We start from the raw sequence: 17,668 nt of genomic DNA, 5'->3' as shown, positions 1-17,668 counted from the left end.
CACCACCATTTCCCTCTGTAACCGCCTCACCTGTCCACAACCTCATCCGCTCTTGCAGCTCTTCAGTCTCTTCTCCTAAAGACATCAGACCACAACACCGCCCCGTAACACCTCCACCGGCTCCCCATTTCACTTAGAATGAATTTCAAACGCCTTTCCATGCCCTGCAAGGCCCCACCATCCCCTGGCCTTCCCTCCTGCAAGACTTCCCGGCTCAGTCGTTCGTGTCCCTAACCTCAGGCCTCTCTCTCTCTCTCTCTCTCTCTCTCTCTCTCTCTCTCTCTCTCTCTCTCTCTCTCTCTCTCTCATTCAAGATCACACCCTGGGCTTCCCCTCCCTCGTCGCGGCTGCTTTTGTTTCTTCCCTGCGCCCATTTCTCTCACGTCTATCTGTGCTCCTTGTCTCCCACAGGCAGTATGTGGTGCAATTAACCAAGTATAGAGGGGACATTAAAGGAGACATTTATTGTCAAATAGATGATGAATGAGTGCTTGTCAGAGCTCTGTTTTATTGATTCATTTAACATATCGACCCCTTGTGAAGTAAATTCCCTGGAGGCTGGGACCGTGTTCCTTTTGTTCACTATGTCCCCCTAAGCGCTGAACAGGACTGTAAAAGTGACAAATGCAACGAAAGCCATGTTAAAGGAAGTTGGGGGACAACTGAAATGACCGAAGGAACTGAGGGATAAAGGACACCGAAGCGGGGACTGAAATAAGTGGAAACCAGAAGGACCGAAAAAGGTGAGGCGTCAGGCAGAGGAAATCTCGCGAGGTGTTGGGCAGCCAAGATGGCGGCGGCCCTTGGCGCCACACCTAATATGGCGGCCGGGGAGCGTTCCTGGGAGAAATCTCGCGAGAGTGGCACCGCGGCTCCTGTGCGGGAATTGAGCTGGGGGTGTGGAACAGCCAAGATGGAGCCCGCAGCCGGCAGCCCCGGCCCGCTGATCATGAACAACAAGCAGCCTCAGCCGCCGCCGCCGCCGCCGCCCGCCACGGCGCAGCCGCCGCCCGGGGCCCCGCGGGCCGGCGCGGGCCTCCTGCCGGGGGGCAAAGCCCGAGAGTTCAACCGCAACCAGCGCAAAGACTCGGAGGTCAGGAGCTCGGGGGGCGAGGCTAGCCGGTGGCGGGGGGCGCGGGCCCGCGCCGCTCTCGGGTCCACGCTGGGTTCGCGGGGGGCCGGGCGGGACCTGGCAGCGGAGTTGTCATTTCACAGCGACGGGGGCAGCACGGGAGGCGGCGCCCCGGGTCGGGGGCGTGAAGCCGGGTCCGCGCCCCAAGCTCCTCGCCCGGGAGAGCCGCCGGGAGCCTGTGGCTGCTCGTTCGCTCCTCCCGCGCCGGAGCAGTGGCCGCGCCCTCGGAGCCCCAGCCTCTGGGGGGCCGCCCCCCGCCCCGGCTCGGGGGCCAGAGTCGGGGGCCCGTGTGCGCCCCGGGAGGCCGGGCGGCTGACCCCGACCCCGGCCCTCTCTGCGCTGGTCCCGCGGGCGCGCGGCGCTGTGGCCGGCGAGTGCGGCGGGGACGGGGCCGCGGAGCCGGACGGGGCCCGTGACCACCGGTAGCACCACGGCGCCCCGGAGGTGGCGAGAGCGGGAGGGGGACCTTCCATCCGAGCCGAGCCGGGCAGGGGCAGGGTCGGCCCCGCTGCGACGGCGCCTGGAGGTCGGGGGGCCCTGGTGCGCCCGAGCTGAACGGTCCAAGATGAGAAATGCCCATTAGTAAACCGGGGTGAGGGCTCGGCGTTCCCTGCTCTCCGGCCGGGGGTCCGCGCCTCCCCTGCCGCCGGCGCCGTAGCCTGGAGCCGCCTCGTCGCCTCGCCCGAGTGGAGTTCCTCCCACCGCCGCCCCGGAGGATTCATGAACGAGGCGCTCCCGTCGCCGCGCGCGGGGCTCCTTCCCGGCGCGTTCCCAGAGCCCTTCTGCGCGGGCGCCCCGCGGGCGCGGAGGGACGGGAGGGCGCCTCGCTGTCCGGCGTGGGCACCGGGCTGTGGGGACCGAGGGCACCACCCGAGACCTGCGAAGGCCGGCCCTGGTTCTGCTGGCTCGTGCAGCCTCTGGTGCTAGTAAAGCAGGTCCCAGCCTGGCAGGTCCAAGCGGACACCCCTGCGCCCAGGGAGTTACTGGAAAAGCACAGACACCGCCTCTGAGGAGCCCTTGCAGCGGCTGGTGGGGGGCGTGGGAGCGGTGGGGTGACCCGCCTTCATCCTGAGAGGACTTGCAGTTTGCAGAGAGCTTTCCGTTTTCCTTCAGCAGCCTCATGCTCAAATCAGTACCCTCCGACGCATTTACATTTTCCGTCCTCCCCTTTCATTTCCATTTGGGCGCAACTCAAGGCCGGGCAGTCCGTGAGCACATCTGAGCCGGGAGACCTGTGTTCTTAGAGATGCGCACGCTGTCTCGGCTGGTTCTCTGGTTCTCGGGGCTGGGAGCCCAGGCAGGGCCTGGTGGACCCGGGCGGCACTGCTGGGACCCGCCCTGTGCTGCCCAACTTTCATTAGCGCCCGAAAGCCTCCGGGCAGCCCTGGCCGGTTTGGCGCAGCGCATAGAGCGTTCGGCCTGTGGACGGAGGGGTCAAGTTTGATTCCCAGTCAGGGCACCTGTCCTGGTTGCGGGCTCAATGATTCTCTCTCATCATTGATGTTACCATCTCTCCCTCTCCTTTCCTCTCTGAAATAAATTAAAAATATATATATTTTTTTAATGAAAAGAAGCGTCCCAGGTTTGATTCTGGCAACCAATTAATGTCTCTCAAATCAGTGTTTCTCTCTCTGCGTCTCTCCCCCTCCCTTCTACTCTCTCTAAAAATGACTGGAAAAATCTCCTCGAGTGAGGATTAACAAAAACCTTCCAGGTAGATTAGGGTCACCTCCCATTGGATAAATGAAGCGCTGAAGTTCAGTACCTTGTGAACGTGTGCCCTGTTGCCTCTGACTAGGAAGGGGAGTTCATGTCACCCAGTGTTTGTGGGCACGTTACCGCGTTTCGTGGGTGGGCGGCCCTTGTCACCTGTGTCTCCACCGCCTCTTCCCAGACGGCTGTTCTCAGCGATCACCTGTCCCCAGCAGTGAAATGACTCTTTGTCACACTCTCTCCGGGGGGGAGGGAAGCCATTCTGTCCAGCTGCTGCCTTCCTGTTGGTTCTCACTGAAATTTGAGAGAAGGGCAGGGAGGCTGAGGGGGTCGATATCCGTGCTGCCCTGGCTGGTGATAGCGCACTGGCCAGAGAGAAGTGAGGCTGCCGGAATCGGCACCAGATGGAGTGAATGGTCATTCCCTGCATGGAATGCATAGGAGCTTTGTGTTCATTCATCCAGCAAGTAGTTATCTGAGTAGACTATTCACTCACACATTCATGGCAAGTAGTGCTGGGCATTGTGGAATCCATGGTGAGCAAAATGGACAATGTTCCGCCTCTCAGGGAGCTTGCAGTCCCCAGGAGGCAGCATTCGCCCCTGCCCCTGTAGCACTGTGAGTTACAGGTGCTCCGAAGGAGACGTGCAGGTGCTGGAGCCCGGGAGACGGATCTGGTAAAACATCGGGAGAGGGGCGGCAGTGGTGTCCTTAGCACAGCAGTGTCTCTGGAAGCGCGCGTGTTTCTCCCTTTGGGAAGCAGCGACCTTGTGTATCATCTCTCCTGTTATCAACAGGGCTATTCCGAGTCTCCGGACCTGGAGTTTGAGTATGCTGACACGGACAAGTGGGCGGCCGAGCTCTCAGGTAAAGATAGGCCTCTGTGTTCTTTGGGGGTGTTTTTACCTTATTGGTCTTTAATAAAATTAAGAGTGAATGCCATTTTGGAGTCCACTTCCCCCCCTAGTTAGTCGCAGTTAGTAATGATGTCTATAAAACAGGTTAATTACCGGGTCCAGCCTGTGTGTCTCATAGCTTTGGCCTGTCCTTTACTTTAATGAAGCATCTCTGGGTGGTCGGCTCAGCTGGCTGTGGCCCAGTCCCAGTGTGGACAGAGGTGCTCCTGGGCCATACGCGGTCCGACGGGTCTCTCCGGGGGCAGTGAGTGGTGAGGAATGCAAGCAGTGGGTGCTTGCGGCTGCGCACATCTGTCGCTGCCCCCGCTGCTCCTGTGTAACGTGAGGTTGCCCTGAGCTGCTCCACAGGCTTTGGGGCACAGTACTCTTCAAAAGGTAACAGCCACTGAGAGACACGTTTGTGATGGCAGTCGGCCACTGGCATGGCCTGCTGGGGTCCGTGTGCACCAGGTGGGGCCACCCTGCATCTAGGCTGCGCTGGCATTCTGGGTCGGCTGCAGGGACAGTCAGCTTTCTCTCCGTCCTGTTCACCAGAACACTAAGACCCTAGTCGTTACAGAACATGGTCCAGGAGTGACGGCCACTCGGGACGGAGTTGGGCCGGGAAGCAGACGCTTGGCCTTCTCTGCGGCGTGTGAGCCCCGGTGTGGGATGTGGACACAGAGCTGACGAGACTTTGTTCTTGCCAGAGCTTTACAGCTACACGGAGGGGCCAGAATTCCTGATGAACCGAAAATGCTTCGAGGAGGACTTCCGCCTCCATGGTGAGATGGTTCCCTCCACATCGGGGTTCCTTTCACCCGTGTCATGAGAGCTGCAGGGTTCCCCCTAGTCATCTCCATGACCTCAGTCATCCCGGACGGCCTGCAAAGTCGGCTGAGCCCTGACTCTGCCAGGCCAGATGTGCCACTCAGGGTGGGCTTGCAAGTCCTCTGATGGTGGCTTTTCAGATTGTGAGTCTCAGGAAAAAAAGAAACTTGATGTGATGAAAATTGCAGCAAAAGTAGCATCGTTTCAGTCTGGAAAGTCAGGTTCCCAGGGCAGCGGGGGGACCTTAGCCCTATGGGGAGAGTGACTGGCTCTCTGAGCTCTGTCCCGAGGCAGGCTTGCATCTGGTGGCTTAGCTGGTGCCGGGCCGTGGTGAGGCTGTCTGGCCTCAGGTGGAACTGGCCTCTTACCCTGCAGTGACCGATAAGAAGTGGACCGAGCTGGACACCAACCAGCACCGGACCCACGCCATGAGGCTCCTGGATGGCCTGGAAGTCACTGCCAGGGAGAAGAGACTCAGGGTGGCCCGGGCCATTCTCTACGTTGCCCAAGGTACCCAGTGGACCCCCGGGCGCCGGCCCCTTCAGTGACCTGGCCGGTCGGATGCGGGCGGGGCTCTGAGCTGTGCCCTGTCTGCAGGCACCTTCGGGGAGTGCAGCTCGGAGGCGGAGGTGCAGGCCTGGATGCGCTACAACGTCTTCCTGCTCCTGGAGGTGGGCACGTTCCATGCGCTGGTGGAGCTGCTGAACATGGAGATAGAGTGAGTCCCGAGGGGCCCGAGCAGGAGGGGGCGGGGGACGGGGAGGCTTATGGAACTAGTCTTGAGGGTCTGGTCCAGGGCCTGAGTCTAAGCACATGTCACAGTGTTTTATCCCCGGTGGGGCAGCCCTTGTCAAGGGGACCCTCTCTTCCCTCTGGGGCAGCACTGACTCCATCTCTCCTACAGCAACAGCGCCGCCTGCAGCAGCGCAGTGAGGAAGCCGGCCATCTCCCTGGCTGACAGCACGGACCTCAGGTGAGGCCGGTAGCCTGAGCAGTGCCAGAGCAGGGCTTGGGGCGTCCTTGGGTTTTCTCGGTGTGGGCCCTGTACGCGTCCTTCTCACACACTCACCTGGGGTGTGATGGGCCCTGTACGCGTCCTTCTCACACACTCACCTGGGGTGTGATGGGCCCTGTACGCGTCCTTCTCACACACTCACCTGGGGTGTGATGGGCCTGTACGCATCCGTCTCACACACTCACCTGGGATGTGATGGGCCCTGTACGCATCCGTCTCACACACTCACCTGGGGTGTGATGGGCCTGTACGCATCCGTCTCACACACTCACCTGGGATGTGATGGGCTTGGGGTGGGATCAGTCAGCCCTGCTGGGGGCTCTCTCTGGCGGGGCTCTGGGTTGAGTCTCCCAGAGGAAGTCATGTGATAGGACCGCAGTGCTGAGAATGCCATGGGCCTTTCTATTGGATGGAACGCTGGATGCCACTCCTCACGTTCCCACCTTCTCGCACCCAGCTGCCCCACCTGCGTAGGGTTAGTCCTGACAGTTCAAGGCGCTCATGGCTGCACAGGAAGTAATCGCAGCTGCTCAAGAGCAAGAGCACCTCCCCCTCTGTGAGGAGGAGAACCTGTCTCTGTGCCTTTGGAAGTTTCCAGACTGGGGGTTGGTGGTGTCCTCGCTGTAGTTAGGGTCCCGGGCATCACCCTGCGCGCTCCTGATTCGCACCCTCCGTGGTAAACGCATCCTGTTCTCACCTCCACCCTGTTCTCTCCCACCGCTGGGTCTTTTTCATTCCAGGAAGCTCAGGGCAGTAAATTCTGTGGCCATTGTTCACATTAACCCACTCAGCAGCCATTTGCCAAGCACCTGCTTTGAGCGAGCACTTTGCTAGACATTGAAATACAGAACAGATCGGGTGCCCCCTTAGCAACGTGAGACGGAAAGAAGCCCGCATGCTCTGTGGGACGCTCAGTTTCCTGGCGGTTACAGCCCTCCCATCTGCCAGCCTCGGTGCCCAGGCTTTTCTCGTGTCCGTGGGCGTGAGGAAGCCAGGGCGCTCCCTTGACCCTCCCCCCATTCCGCCCTGTTATCGCCCCTCCCGCCCCCAGGGTCCTGCTCAACATCATGTACCTGATTGTGGAGACCGTCCACCAGGAGTGTGAGGGCGACAAGGCCGAGTGGAGGACCATGCGCCAGACCTTCAGGGCCGAGCTGGGTAGGACCCCGGGGTCCTGTCCCGAGGCCCCTCCTGGCGCTGAGGCTGGGGGGCTTGGGAGGGCCTGTCCCTGCGTGTGCTCCTGACGCCGTGGCCGCCTCCAGGTTCCCCGCTGTACAACAACGAGCCGTTCGCCATCATGCTGTTTGGGATGGTGACCAAATTTTGCAGTGGCCACGCCCCTCACTTCCCCATGAAGAAGGTTCTCTTGCTGCTTTGGAAGACAGTGCTGGTGAGCCTCCTGGAGGGGAAGCCAGGGGGCAGGGCCGGAAGGGGCTTGGACCACTGCTGCCCCTGGGTCACCCTCCCTTTCCGAATGGGCCAGCCCTGTGGAGCTTGCAGGTGAGGCGCTCCAGTCTGCCTTTTTACATGAAGAGCATGGCAGAGAGCTGAGCGTGTGTGCACTAGGCTCGGTCAGCCCATTTCTCCTCTCCCTTCCCCAGCCTCACTGAACTCTCCTGGGGTGGGTATGGTCCCTTGTTCAGAGGTCGAAAGGGTCCCTGTAAAGATGGCATGGGCGCCCTCGCGCCTGGCACAGCCTGTGGGTGTGTTGACCGCGGCCTGCTCCCACCTGACGCAGTGCACGCTGGGCGGCTTCGAGGAGCTGCAGAGCATGAAGGCGGAGAAGCGCACCGTGCTGGGCCTGCCCCCGCTGCCTGAGGACAGCATCACAGTGATCCGCAACATGAGGGCCGCCTCGCCGCCCGCGTCGGCCTCCGACCTGATCGAGCAGCAGCAGAAGCGGGGCCGGCGGGAGCACAAGGTGAGGGCGACAGGTCCCTGCAGCTCCCAGTGTTCTCCGCACACAGTGGCCTGGTCCCTGGACAAGCTCGGCTGGGAACGGCCTCTGAACGGCTGGTCAGGTGAAGGCCTCCAGGCAGGGGCACTGTCCCCAGTGCAGGGTCCCAGCTTACAGTGGGTCTCAGGAAGGACTGGGGCAAGGAATGATTTGTCATCTGGTCCCAGCCTTGACTTCCTGTCTGGTTTCTCAGTGCCCTTTCTGTGTCGCAGCCCCTGTGGCTTCCTCGGCCGTTTCTGGCTCCTCAGTTGGCTCTCCTCTGCCCTCCCCCGACTCCAGGCGCTGATAAAGCAGGACAACCTGGACGCCTTCAACGAGCGGGACCCCTACAAGGCCGACGACTCTCGAGAAGAGGAAGAAGAGAACGATGACGACAACAGCCTGGAGGGGGAGACGTTCCCCCTCGAGCGGGACGAGGTGATGCCTCCCCCACTACAGCACCCCCAGACTGACAGGCTTACCTGCCCAAAGGGGCTCCCATGGGCGCCCAAGGTCAGGTGAGTCTCAGACCTTCGGAAAGCTCTTGGCCTGAAACCAGGGCCCTCACACCCACCGGCGTGGCACCTGGCCTGGGTCATGGGAGGTCCTCTGCTGGGACAGGCTGGGCTTGGCTCTGGGATGAGGCTCTTAAAGTCCCCTGTGCTGACCCGGGTCTCGGGGGCCGGCCTGGCTGGCCTTGCACAAAGAGGCCCTTGTGTGCTCTGGAGTGGTAATGGGAGCTCGCTCTTGGGTAGACATGATAACTAGTGAAGGGGGTGGGAAAATGAGAACGAGGACATTTAAGTGACCCCATCGCCACCCCCCTAGGGTTGTATATGGCTAACAGAAAAGTTACGGATTAAGGAAGAGCTCCTTTAGAGCCGGAATTCAGATATGGAGATGTATGTGCATGAATCAGTGGGCGGGAAGGCACCTTGATGTATAGAAATGGTGTCTGTTTGAAATGCCTCCAGCTTAAGAAGTAGGTGGACATGTGAGAGGATATAGAAGTCATTTTCTCCAGGTAAAGCCCCAGTTTCCCGTGATCTGTGATGGGAAAACACACAAGTCTTCAGAAAATGCAAGATACACTCACTGATTGTTTGACAGGAAAATATAACTCATGAAAAAAATCAGTAGCTTATAGCTCTCGTAAAAATTTTAAGTGTATGAGGAGTTCTGTTGACAAAGGTCTTAATATCTGAATAAAATATGCTTTTAATTCAATGTATCACTTTAATTTTACAAGTACCGTAAACAAGTTACACATAATGTAATTGCAGGTCATTGATTCAACATTATGAAGGACATTAGAATAGTCTTGAAGGTTTCAGGGGTTTTTTCCATAAAGAAAAATAGTTGAGGGAGACCTTTTCTTCTGTCTCCACAATTTCTGGATGTTCTGTATTTTATTAACCATGACACCTTGAAATAACATTTAGTAAAAGCTCTTCTCTCTCTCTCGGGCAGAGAGAAAGACATTGAGATGTTCCTCGAGTCCAGCCGCAGCAAATTCATAGGTTACACTCTGGGCAGGTGAGTGCGATCTGAGTTCCTTTTGAAGAAAAGTAACGAGAAATCCACTCTCTTGGCCTTTGGTGTTTGGGGACCCAGGCGGATTGATGTCGGGGCTTAACACAGGGCCTTCTTTATCCTCCAGCGACACGAGCACAGTGGTGGGGCTGCCCAGGCCAATCCACGAAAGCATCAAGACTCTGAAACAGGTCGGTGGTGTGGGTGAGCTTCTGGCCTAGTTTGGTCCCAAGTGAGTGAAGTGAGATCGGCCCGTTGGGAGAAGCCGTTTAGACTGTTGTCGGCCTGAAGGAGCCTGGGCTGGAGGCATGAGTGGACAGTGGCAGTTCCTCTCAGCAGTTCTTCGTAAATTCTACTGGTTCTAGCTGAGTTTTGGTTGGGGACTTAACTGGTGGCTCATTCAAGATCATATTACCTGACAGTTGTTGGAGTTTTAGGGGCCCACTAAATAGCCCCCTTTCCTTGCTCAAGTTCTAAGGCGATTGAGATAGAGGAGGAGGCAGGTGGAGATAGAAACACCAGCTTTGAGGCTGGCAGAGACGTTAGAGACTGAGGCGAAGGGCACAGCAGCCATAGGTGTCCCAGCCCTGCCTTCCCGAATGAGGCAGACTCCCCCACCCAGAGCCAGGCCGTGCTGGAGCCCACCAGGCCTGCTCGAGGAGCAGAGGAGCGCACAGGCTTTTGTTCAAGAGAAAAGCGAAAGGGGTGGGCTTAGCATGTCCTGTTCCTCTGCCCAGTCAGCCAGGCGGGGTGTGTGGGAGGGGCAGGGGTGTATTGCACATCCACGTCCTCCACGGGGAAGGAACGCCGAGTCGGAAAGAGGTGTCTCCCTAACAACCCATCTGGAGTGTAAATGTCTATGTTTTTGGAACATATTTCTGAAATGTTTAGTATTTAGTACTGAGTGGGCCCCATGCTTTTTGAGTACTTGATTCTGCTTGGACTAATTTTTCTGTCACTATAGCTATCTGAAAGCCCCCTTCTCTCCCTTAATTTGCTTTTTTCTAATCTTTTGTGTGCTTTTTACACTGGTTTTAAGAGGCAAGTGCTGTCTGGCTGATGTGGCTCAGTGGTTGAGCATCGACCTATGAATCAGGAGGTCATGGTTCAGTTCCCAATCAGGGCACATGCCCAAGTTGCAGGCTCAGTCCTAGTAGAGGGTGCTGAGAAGGCAACTGATCAATGATTCTGTCACATCATTGGTGTTTCTATCTCTCTCCCCCTCTCTCTTTCCTTCTGAAATCAATAAAAATATTTTTTTTAAAAAAGGCAATTGCTCACTTAGGAAAGTATTTTGGGTTCAGGAGGTTAGTTAGGGATCTTTGTGGAGATTCCCTCTTGGAGAAGATGGTTTGAAGAAGTTGCCCGGGTCTTTGCCAGGGTGTGGGGCGTGCAGCCAGAGAGTGGGAGCTGTTCCCAGCGCCTCTTCCCTTCTCCCCAGCACAAGTACACGTCGATCGCCGAGGTCCAGGCGCAGATGGAGGAGGAGTTCCTTCGCTCTCCTCTTTCAGGGGTGAGTTGGGGCCTTCCTCAGCCCACAGGATCCCTCCGCTCTTTCCAGGCACAGTGCTGGGCCTAGGCCACGAAGCTGCCTGGTCCTGCCCTCCTGCTCCCTCCGCAGGGGTGGCTTACGGGTGCCGGGGTGGCTTACTGGGTGCCAGTCACCACCTCTGAATCCAGCGCCACCACTCGGGGTGACAACTTCGCAGGAGACTGGATCTGTTTGTGCTTCAGTTTCCTCACCTGTGAGATGGGATAATAATCAGACCCTCCTCACAGAGTGTAGTGAGGACTAATGGGCTCCCTACAAGGAAAGTGCCTGCACGTTGTCAGGTGTGCTGTCACTGTCTGCATGGTTGTTTACATCAGTGCTTACAGCTCCTCCTCCAGCCAACGAGTCAGTTGGCTCAGGAGACTGTCAGGGCTGGGCTTGTATCTCTACCCTTGTGGTCAAAGGGAGAAGAGGAAGTGGAGCAAGTCCCTGCAGAAACACTCTACCAAGGCCTGCTCCCCAGCCTGCCCCAGTACATGGTGAGTCCCTCCTCAGGCTCCAGCCTGCCTGCCAGTGCCTCCAGTCCCTCCTGAGTGCCCTGCCCCTGGGCCCCTGTGGAGGGACCACCTCTCCGGGCTGAGGCCTGCACCTGGGCGCTCCTATCCTCCCAGATCGCGCTGCTGAAGATCCTGCTGGCTGCAGCCCCCACCTCCAAAGCCAAAACCGACTCGATCAACATCCTGGCCGACGTCCTGCCTGAGGAGATGCCGTGAGTACCGTCGCCCCTGTGCGTGGGGCAGGTGGGGCAACAGAACGGGGCCGTGTCTCCCTTTCAGTCCCCAGGTTTGGGAGGTTGCTTCCTTTTTTGACTCAACTTCTCTGCAGGTTAAGTTGAGGGTATTCCTAGCTCAGAAGAAAAATAAGTACTGGGTTAAATATCTCGATTTGCTGCTTGGGGAGAAGGTCAGCCCAGCTGGCCTGGATTCTAGTGTAGACTCTGCCCTGAGTGGATGCTCGAGTGACCGGTAGAGTCCTCATCCCTCTGCAGAGTGAGTTGGGCTGGGGCAACATTTCCCCAACCCCCCCAAAGCTGTGTGGCTGGGACATCAGGACGGGGAGATGCAGCTTCTGGACACCGTGCCAGCCAGCAGCACAGTACCCAGCCTGCGGGCCGTTTGTGAGCGCCTCAGGTGACAGTGAAGTCCTCAGGGCGCTTCCTCCCTGGGGCACTGACCGCCTCTGTTTGATGTGAGGACAAACCGAGATCGTGTTCTACTTTGAGAGGGACATGGCCTTGACCTGGCCTCCTGCCTGCCCGCTCCTCCCGCCCAGCTCCCTGGTGGCAGGGCTCCTTGAGTCTGGGGTGAAAGGCAGGTGAGGCTGGAGGCAGGGCTTGGCTAATACCAAAGGGGGTGTCAGAACACTGGGCCATTGTAATGGTCCTTGGAAAGGGGGTTCCTGAGTCAAATACTGTGCCTCCTCTTAAAAGACTGACAGTGAGAAGTCTGGAGTCAAGAAACTGATTTAAGTGTCTGATCACTATGTTATACACCTGGAATGAGTATAATATTGTATCGAGTGTAACTGAAAAATAAATTCAAAGAAAAAAGAAACTGATTTAACTCAATGCTTCCTAAGTTTTCCCCATGACATGGAGTGTGCCATGTGGTGGTATTCTACAGAGCATGCGCGAGAACACGGTCCCTGTAGTGGCAGAAGCTTAGGGGGATCTTGAGAAGTTCACTGTGGAGGAGAGGCAGGGAAATAGGCTAAGGATGTGTTTAGAATCACAGGAAGAGAATTATGCTGAGCTTGGGAGCTGAGTGGGAGGAGCCCTGGGCCTGACCTGAGATGTCCACGGGTCGGGGGTGGAGTGGGAGCCTTTGCCCAGAGAAGGCTCAGGAATCCCGCCTCCTGTGAGCAGCTAGGAGGGCGCTGAACAAGCTGCGGGCTCACCCGGCCGTTGTGTTTCAGCACCACAGTGTTGCAGAGCATGAAGCTGGGCGTGGATGTGAACCGCCACAAAGAGGTCATTGTCAAGGCCATTTCCGCTGTCCTGCTGCTGCTGCTCAAGCACTTCAAGTTGAACCACGTCTACCAGGTACCTGCCAGGCCTCCTTCCTGTCCACTGGCCACGGCCTGGCAGTGCTGCCCTCCAGCCCTGAAGACGGAGGCCTTGGCCTTCAAACGTTCTGACTCAGTCTTCCGGCCGAGGCCTTCTATCCCGGGAGGAAAGAGGAGAGACGGGCGGCCCCGCAGGCGTGCTGATTGTCTTCTGTTGGTTTCAGTTTGAATACATGGCCCAGCACCTGGTGTTTGCCAACTGCATCCCTTTGATTCTAAAGTTCTTCAATCAAAACATCATGTCCTACATCACTGCCAAGAACAGGTGACAGGGACCAGGGCTCAGGAGGGGGGCACGGGGCCAGATGGCAGGGCTCTCAGGTAGCCGCTCCCACTGAACCCACTCAGCACCTCTCGGCCAGCACTCTGCCAGGCTTCTCAGAGGTGACTGACGCAGGTCCCTGCCTGAGGAAAACACCGGTATGTCAAATCTGAGTCTAGCCATCTAGTGACCCGTGACTCGGCCTGTGCCTGGGTGGGAGGGGTCTCATCCTGGGCTCCAGTACAGCCCTCACTGTCCCGTGCCTTTTAAATTTAATTAATTAATTAATTAATTTTGAGGAGGTCAGCCAGGCTACCTGCTCTCCCTAGGGAGCTCAGCCATATGCGCTGTCACTCCCTGTCTGCTGACTCCTAGCCCCTATCCCTCTCACCTGGTGCCACCTGTACTTGGCAGTGCCTGCTCATCAGTGTGGTACATCACAGGACAAGTCATCAGCCGACACTGTCTCCCGAGGGGCTTGGCATACACTCATTGACTTAAGTCTCCCCCAGCCCAGGTGCATGGCTGCGGGGAAAGCAGGGTCTCCACCCCTTACAGTGTCAGGCTGGTCTCTGGCCAGGGGGACCCTACAGTTTCTCTGGGAGCAGGTTCTTCCTCATCTTAGAGCTGGAAACCAGGGTGGTGCAGGCAAGGTAGATCCCACTTGCATCCCAACGAGTGAGGGAGGAGAGCAGAGCCAGACCCAGCCTTTGCTCATGGTGGGCGCCGGCCTGCCCTTGCCCTCACAGCATTTCCGTCCTGGATTACCCTCATTGCGTGGTGCACGAGCTGCCAGAGCTGACTGCCGAGAGTCTGGTGAGTGGCCAGGCTCTACCGGCTGTCCCTGTGGTGTGAGGGTGGATGGTGCAGAGCCCGGCTCCCCCACCTGGGATGGAGGTGTCTTCACAGATGAGGTCCTGTCAAGTGCCTGGCTTTTAAAGCACTAATTGCATACAAGGGCCGGGAGGGACCTTGTCGGGTAGAAAGATTGGGGGTTAGGGATTCCTTTGTTGGGAGCATGGTTTTCAGGGGCTGATGACCCAGCGCTCACCAGGCCGAGTTGCTTCTCCCCCCCTCGCTGGGACTCTGTGGGCACAGCTCTGAGGGATGGAGTTTCCCGGGGGCTGAGGAGAGGAGTGGGTGCCGGCACAGGCAGGGAGACCTGCAGGTCCGAGGTCATGCATGTGCCACCCTGGGAGCTGCTGAGCCCCTGCCCTGAGGGTCATGGTTCCTGGGCTTTCCCTGCAGGAAGCAGGCGACAATAACCAGTTTTGCTGGAGGAACCTCTTTTCTTGTATCAATCTCCTCCGGATCTTGAACAAGCTGACAAAGTGGAAGCACTCAAGAACGATGGTGAGTCAGCGCGGTCAGCGTGGACCCTGTGACAGTGCCACGCCCGTCCTCCCCTGAGCAGGAGCGGGGGCCCGGGGTGGGCTCGCTGCTGCGGCTGTGTCCTTCCTCCTCACTTTGCTGCAGCCGCACCCATGTATTTTAAGGACTGATTCCTGGTTCCTTGACAAGTTGAACTGGGGGCTGGAACCACTCCACTCACAGGAGGGCCTCCTCTCAATCCAGGGCCTGGGAGTCCACCTTACCCCGCGCCTGTGGATGCCTGTGGGTGGGGAGGGCCGGGAGGCCTCGGGAACTGTAGGGACGTGCACACAGCTGTATTTCTGAAGGAATGCATAGCTTTCTTCCGATTCCAAAGCGACTCACAATTAGGGTGGTCAGCGGTTCTGGTTTGCCTGGGACTTGGTGATTTTAGCAGTGAAGTCCCGCGTCCCAGCAAACCCCTCAGTCTGGGGAAAGCTGGGACAGTTGGTCACCCTGCCTATGACCGCAGACGGGGTGAGCAGCGGCTGGTGATGCGGGCGTTACTTGTGCCCGCTGTGCCCTCCCAGATGCTGGTGGTGTTCAAGTCGGCCCCCATCCTGAAGCGCGCCCTGAAGGTGAAGCAGGCCATGATGCAGCTGTACGTGCTGAAGCTGCTCAAGGTGCAGACCAAGTACCTGGGGCGGCAGTGGCGCAAGAGCAACATGAAGACCATGTCTGCCATCTACCAGAAGGTGCGGCACCGGCTCAACGACGACTGGGCCTACGGCAACGGTGAGGCCCGCCGGAGGGGGGGGGGGGGGGGGCGGGGGGCAGGCCCTGCGGAGCGCGAGGAGGGACCTGGAGAAGCTGCCCTTGAGACTCGGTGTCTGATCATCCCCGTTCCTCTGTCCCTCCCTCGAAGTTCTGCCTTTTCCAGAAATCGTCATAAGTCTCTCTCCCATCTTTTCTCTCCCCCCTGCCCCCAAGTTCTCTCAGCTTGAGTGCGGGTCGGCGGGCACCTCCGAGGAAGGGCTTCACTGGCCTCCGAGTGCCCTTGGAATTGGAGCCAAGCTCTCACACGTGGCGTATGAGGCCCACACTCTTCGCTCCTCCTTCCATCCCTCCCTCCCTCCCCTTCTCTAACCGGGCCCAGCTTCTCTGCAGCCCAGCCTGTCACTCTGGGTCTCTGGGCACACGGGGCACTCAATCTGTGCACATAGCCTGTGCGCCTCTTCTGTGCCTTCTGGCAGGGTGCCTCCCTCGCAAACACCCCCAACTCTCCCGTGTCCACGTGTTTCTTTTCCTCTGGGCAGCCTCCTCGGCCTCCTGGGCAGAGTGGGTTCTTCTAGGTGTCCCCTGGCCACGCTGCCGCATCATTTCAGTTCCTAGCCCAGCGCCCCGTGACTTCATGCCTGGGCAGGGAATCGAGAGAATGAGCTAAAGAGGGACCTGCACGCTCCTCTGATCCAGAGAGCCAGGGACAAGGTGGCTTTCAGAGCAGTGGGTCATACCTGTGCCTCCTCTCTGGGTCCACTCGGCCACAGTGTGGCCTCCTCTGTAGATCTGGCTTTTCTCCTGTCGCCTGACTTTCCCTTGTATCCAGGAAAGAAGTCCTGTCAGTGTTGCTGAGGGTGGGGCTTGGAAGTTGACATCGAGTCAAGTGGGGGAGGGGCCTGGCCCTTAACTTGTGAGTGCCAGGGGAGCTGCCGGGAAGGCCTCGCTCCTGACCATGTCTTCCTGCTTTGTCCCAGACCTGGATGCCCGGCCTTGGGACTTCCAAGCGGAAGAGTGTGCCCTCCGTGCCAACATTGAACGCTTCAACGCCCGGCGCTATGACCGGGCCCACAGCAACCCCGACTTCCTGCCTGTGGACAACTGCCTGCAGAGCGTCCTGGGCCAGCGGGTGGACCTCCCTGAGGACTTCCAGATGAACTACGATCTCTGGTTAGAAAGGGAGGTTTTCTCCAAGCCCATTTCCTGGGAAGAGCTGCTGCAGTGAGGCTCCTGGAGGGGACCCAACAGGAAAGGTGATGTGTCGAGGTGCCCAGGGCCTGTCCTGGTTCACTGCAGTGCACCCAGCCCCCTCCAGGTGGCAGCACCACCTCACTGTGCCCTCCCCAGACAGCTCTGGGTTTGGCCTCTGGTTGGTCCCAGCATCTTGCCTGGGAGCGTCATCTCTGCTTGCCACCCTCTCTCCATTTCTCCTCCCTCCTCTCTTGGACATGGTTGGCTGCAGCTCATTTCTCATTCAGCCCAAGGCTGGGAAAAGCTGGGATAGGCTGGAAACCCATCGCGCCTGAATGTCGGAGCTCACGCTGACTCTTCTGGAGACAGGCAGATCCTTGGCAGCCAGCTTGCCAAGGAGGACGCTTAGCATTGGGGCCGGGGCCAAACAGTCAGAGTCCTGGTTTTGCTTTGGGGGTGTCTGGTGTCATCCCAGCTCCCCGCTGAGTTTCCTCCAGAAGCAGTTGCAGAGGCTCCTGCGGCTCCCTCAGCACGGGGTTGGGACAGGGTGGGGTGGGAAGAGAAGTTACCCTTAGCCAGAGGTGCCCTCTCCCTCTGGGTCTTCGAGGGTCTGTAAATATCTATATATAAACCTGTGTGTGTGCTCTTGTGTCACGTTGGGGTTTTTAATGTGTTTGTGTATTCTGTTTACATTAAAAGGAAGTAAAAGTAATCCCAATGGCCTCGTCTGCAGAAAGTGTGGCCCCTGAACATGTCCTCCAGGTCTAGAAATGGGATTCTTGCCAGGCTGCCTGCCCTTCCCCTCTGTGGGGCACTCCTCCAGAGTGTTCTCCCGCCTCCGTCTGGAGTTGCCCACTCCAGAGCTCTGGGTTGCGGGGTGACACGTCGTCCTGCGCCCCTGGGTTTGATGGCATGCGGTAGGAGCTCCAGGCTTCTCAGGATCACAGTCCTGAGCTGGCCTCAGAACCTGGGTGTGTCTGCCTCCTCCTCACTCTGTCGGCGGCTCTGCTTCTGGGATCTCCCCCTCCTGTTGCTGATAAAGGAGCACCCTCTCCAGAACTGCTGGAAGCTCGCCTGGCTCACCCGTAGACCAGGTGTGGGAGGCTCCGTCTCAGGCTCTTGACTTACAAAGGAAACGTGTTCTGGGGAACCTCCAGGACCTAGAGGAAGTGTGTACTGTGAGGTTACAGTCTCGGTAAGATGGATTTGCCCTTTCTTACTCCCCAGCCATCCCGGTCACAGCCTGCCTGCCTGCGGCTTTGTTCTCCCCGTTGGTTTTCCCAATCCCTCCTCTGAAGTTTCCTTAACCAGAGGCGCCGTTTTCCTTCTTGGTTTGCTAAGGCCTGTAAATACCTGTATGTATCTGTGCAAACACGCACACAGACTGTCAGGTCTGCGACGGCTGCAGAGCCTGGGTGAGGAGGCCAGGGCCTGGGAGAGGAGCCTTGTCATAGC

General features: G+C 58.2%; 1 protein-coding gene across 1 annotated transcript; it reads left to right on the top strand.

Moving 5' to 3' along the window:
- The first annotated feature begins 875 nt into the window (after positions 1 to 875).
- Positions 876 to 16,925, top strand: STRIP1 (striatin interacting protein 1). Its single transcript, XM_059675531.1, has 21 exons — positions 876 to 1,093; positions 3,643 to 3,712; positions 4,452 to 4,526; positions 4,948 to 5,082; positions 5,170 to 5,290; positions 5,477 to 5,545; positions 6,639 to 6,745; positions 6,850 to 6,977; positions 7,326 to 7,508; positions 7,824 to 8,041; positions 8,994 to 9,059; positions 9,184 to 9,247; positions 10,498 to 10,569; positions 11,013 to 11,087; positions 11,220 to 11,317; positions 12,523 to 12,649; positions 12,837 to 12,937; positions 13,684 to 13,750; positions 14,183 to 14,287; positions 14,836 to 15,040; positions 16,000 to 16,925. The coding sequence occupies exons 1-21, from the start codon at positions 914 to 916 to the stop codon at positions 16,245 to 16,247; spliced, it is 2,514 nt and encodes an 837-aa protein (XP_059531514.1). The 5' UTR covers positions 876 to 913; the 3' UTR covers positions 16,248 to 16,925.
- Positions 16,926 to 17,668: the final 743 nt, after the last annotated feature.

The sequence above is a fragment of the Myotis daubentonii genome, chromosome 18 (assembly GCF_963259705.1).
Source record: "Myotis daubentonii chromosome 18, mMyoDau2.1, whole genome shotgun sequence".
NCBI classification, from domain to species: Eukaryota; Metazoa; Chordata; class Mammalia; order Chiroptera; family Vespertilionidae; genus Myotis; species Myotis daubentonii.
The sequence above is the reverse complement of the archived record's forward strand: the minus strand, read 5'-3'. Positions and strand labels throughout refer to the sequence as shown.

Coding starts and splice junctions, on each gene's coding strand:
- STRIP1 (XM_059675531.1), top strand. CDS start 914: ATGGAGCCCGCAGCCGGCAGCCCCGGCCCGCTGATCATGAACAACAAG. Junction 5,083..5,169: donor CATTCTCTACGTTGCCCAAG/GTACCCAGTGGA, acceptor CCCTGTCTGCAG/GCACCTTCGGGGAGTGCAGC. Junction 8,042..8,993: donor CCATGGGCGCCCAAGGTCAG/GTGAGTCTCAGA, acceptor TCTCTCGGGCAG/AGAGAAAGACATTGAGATGT.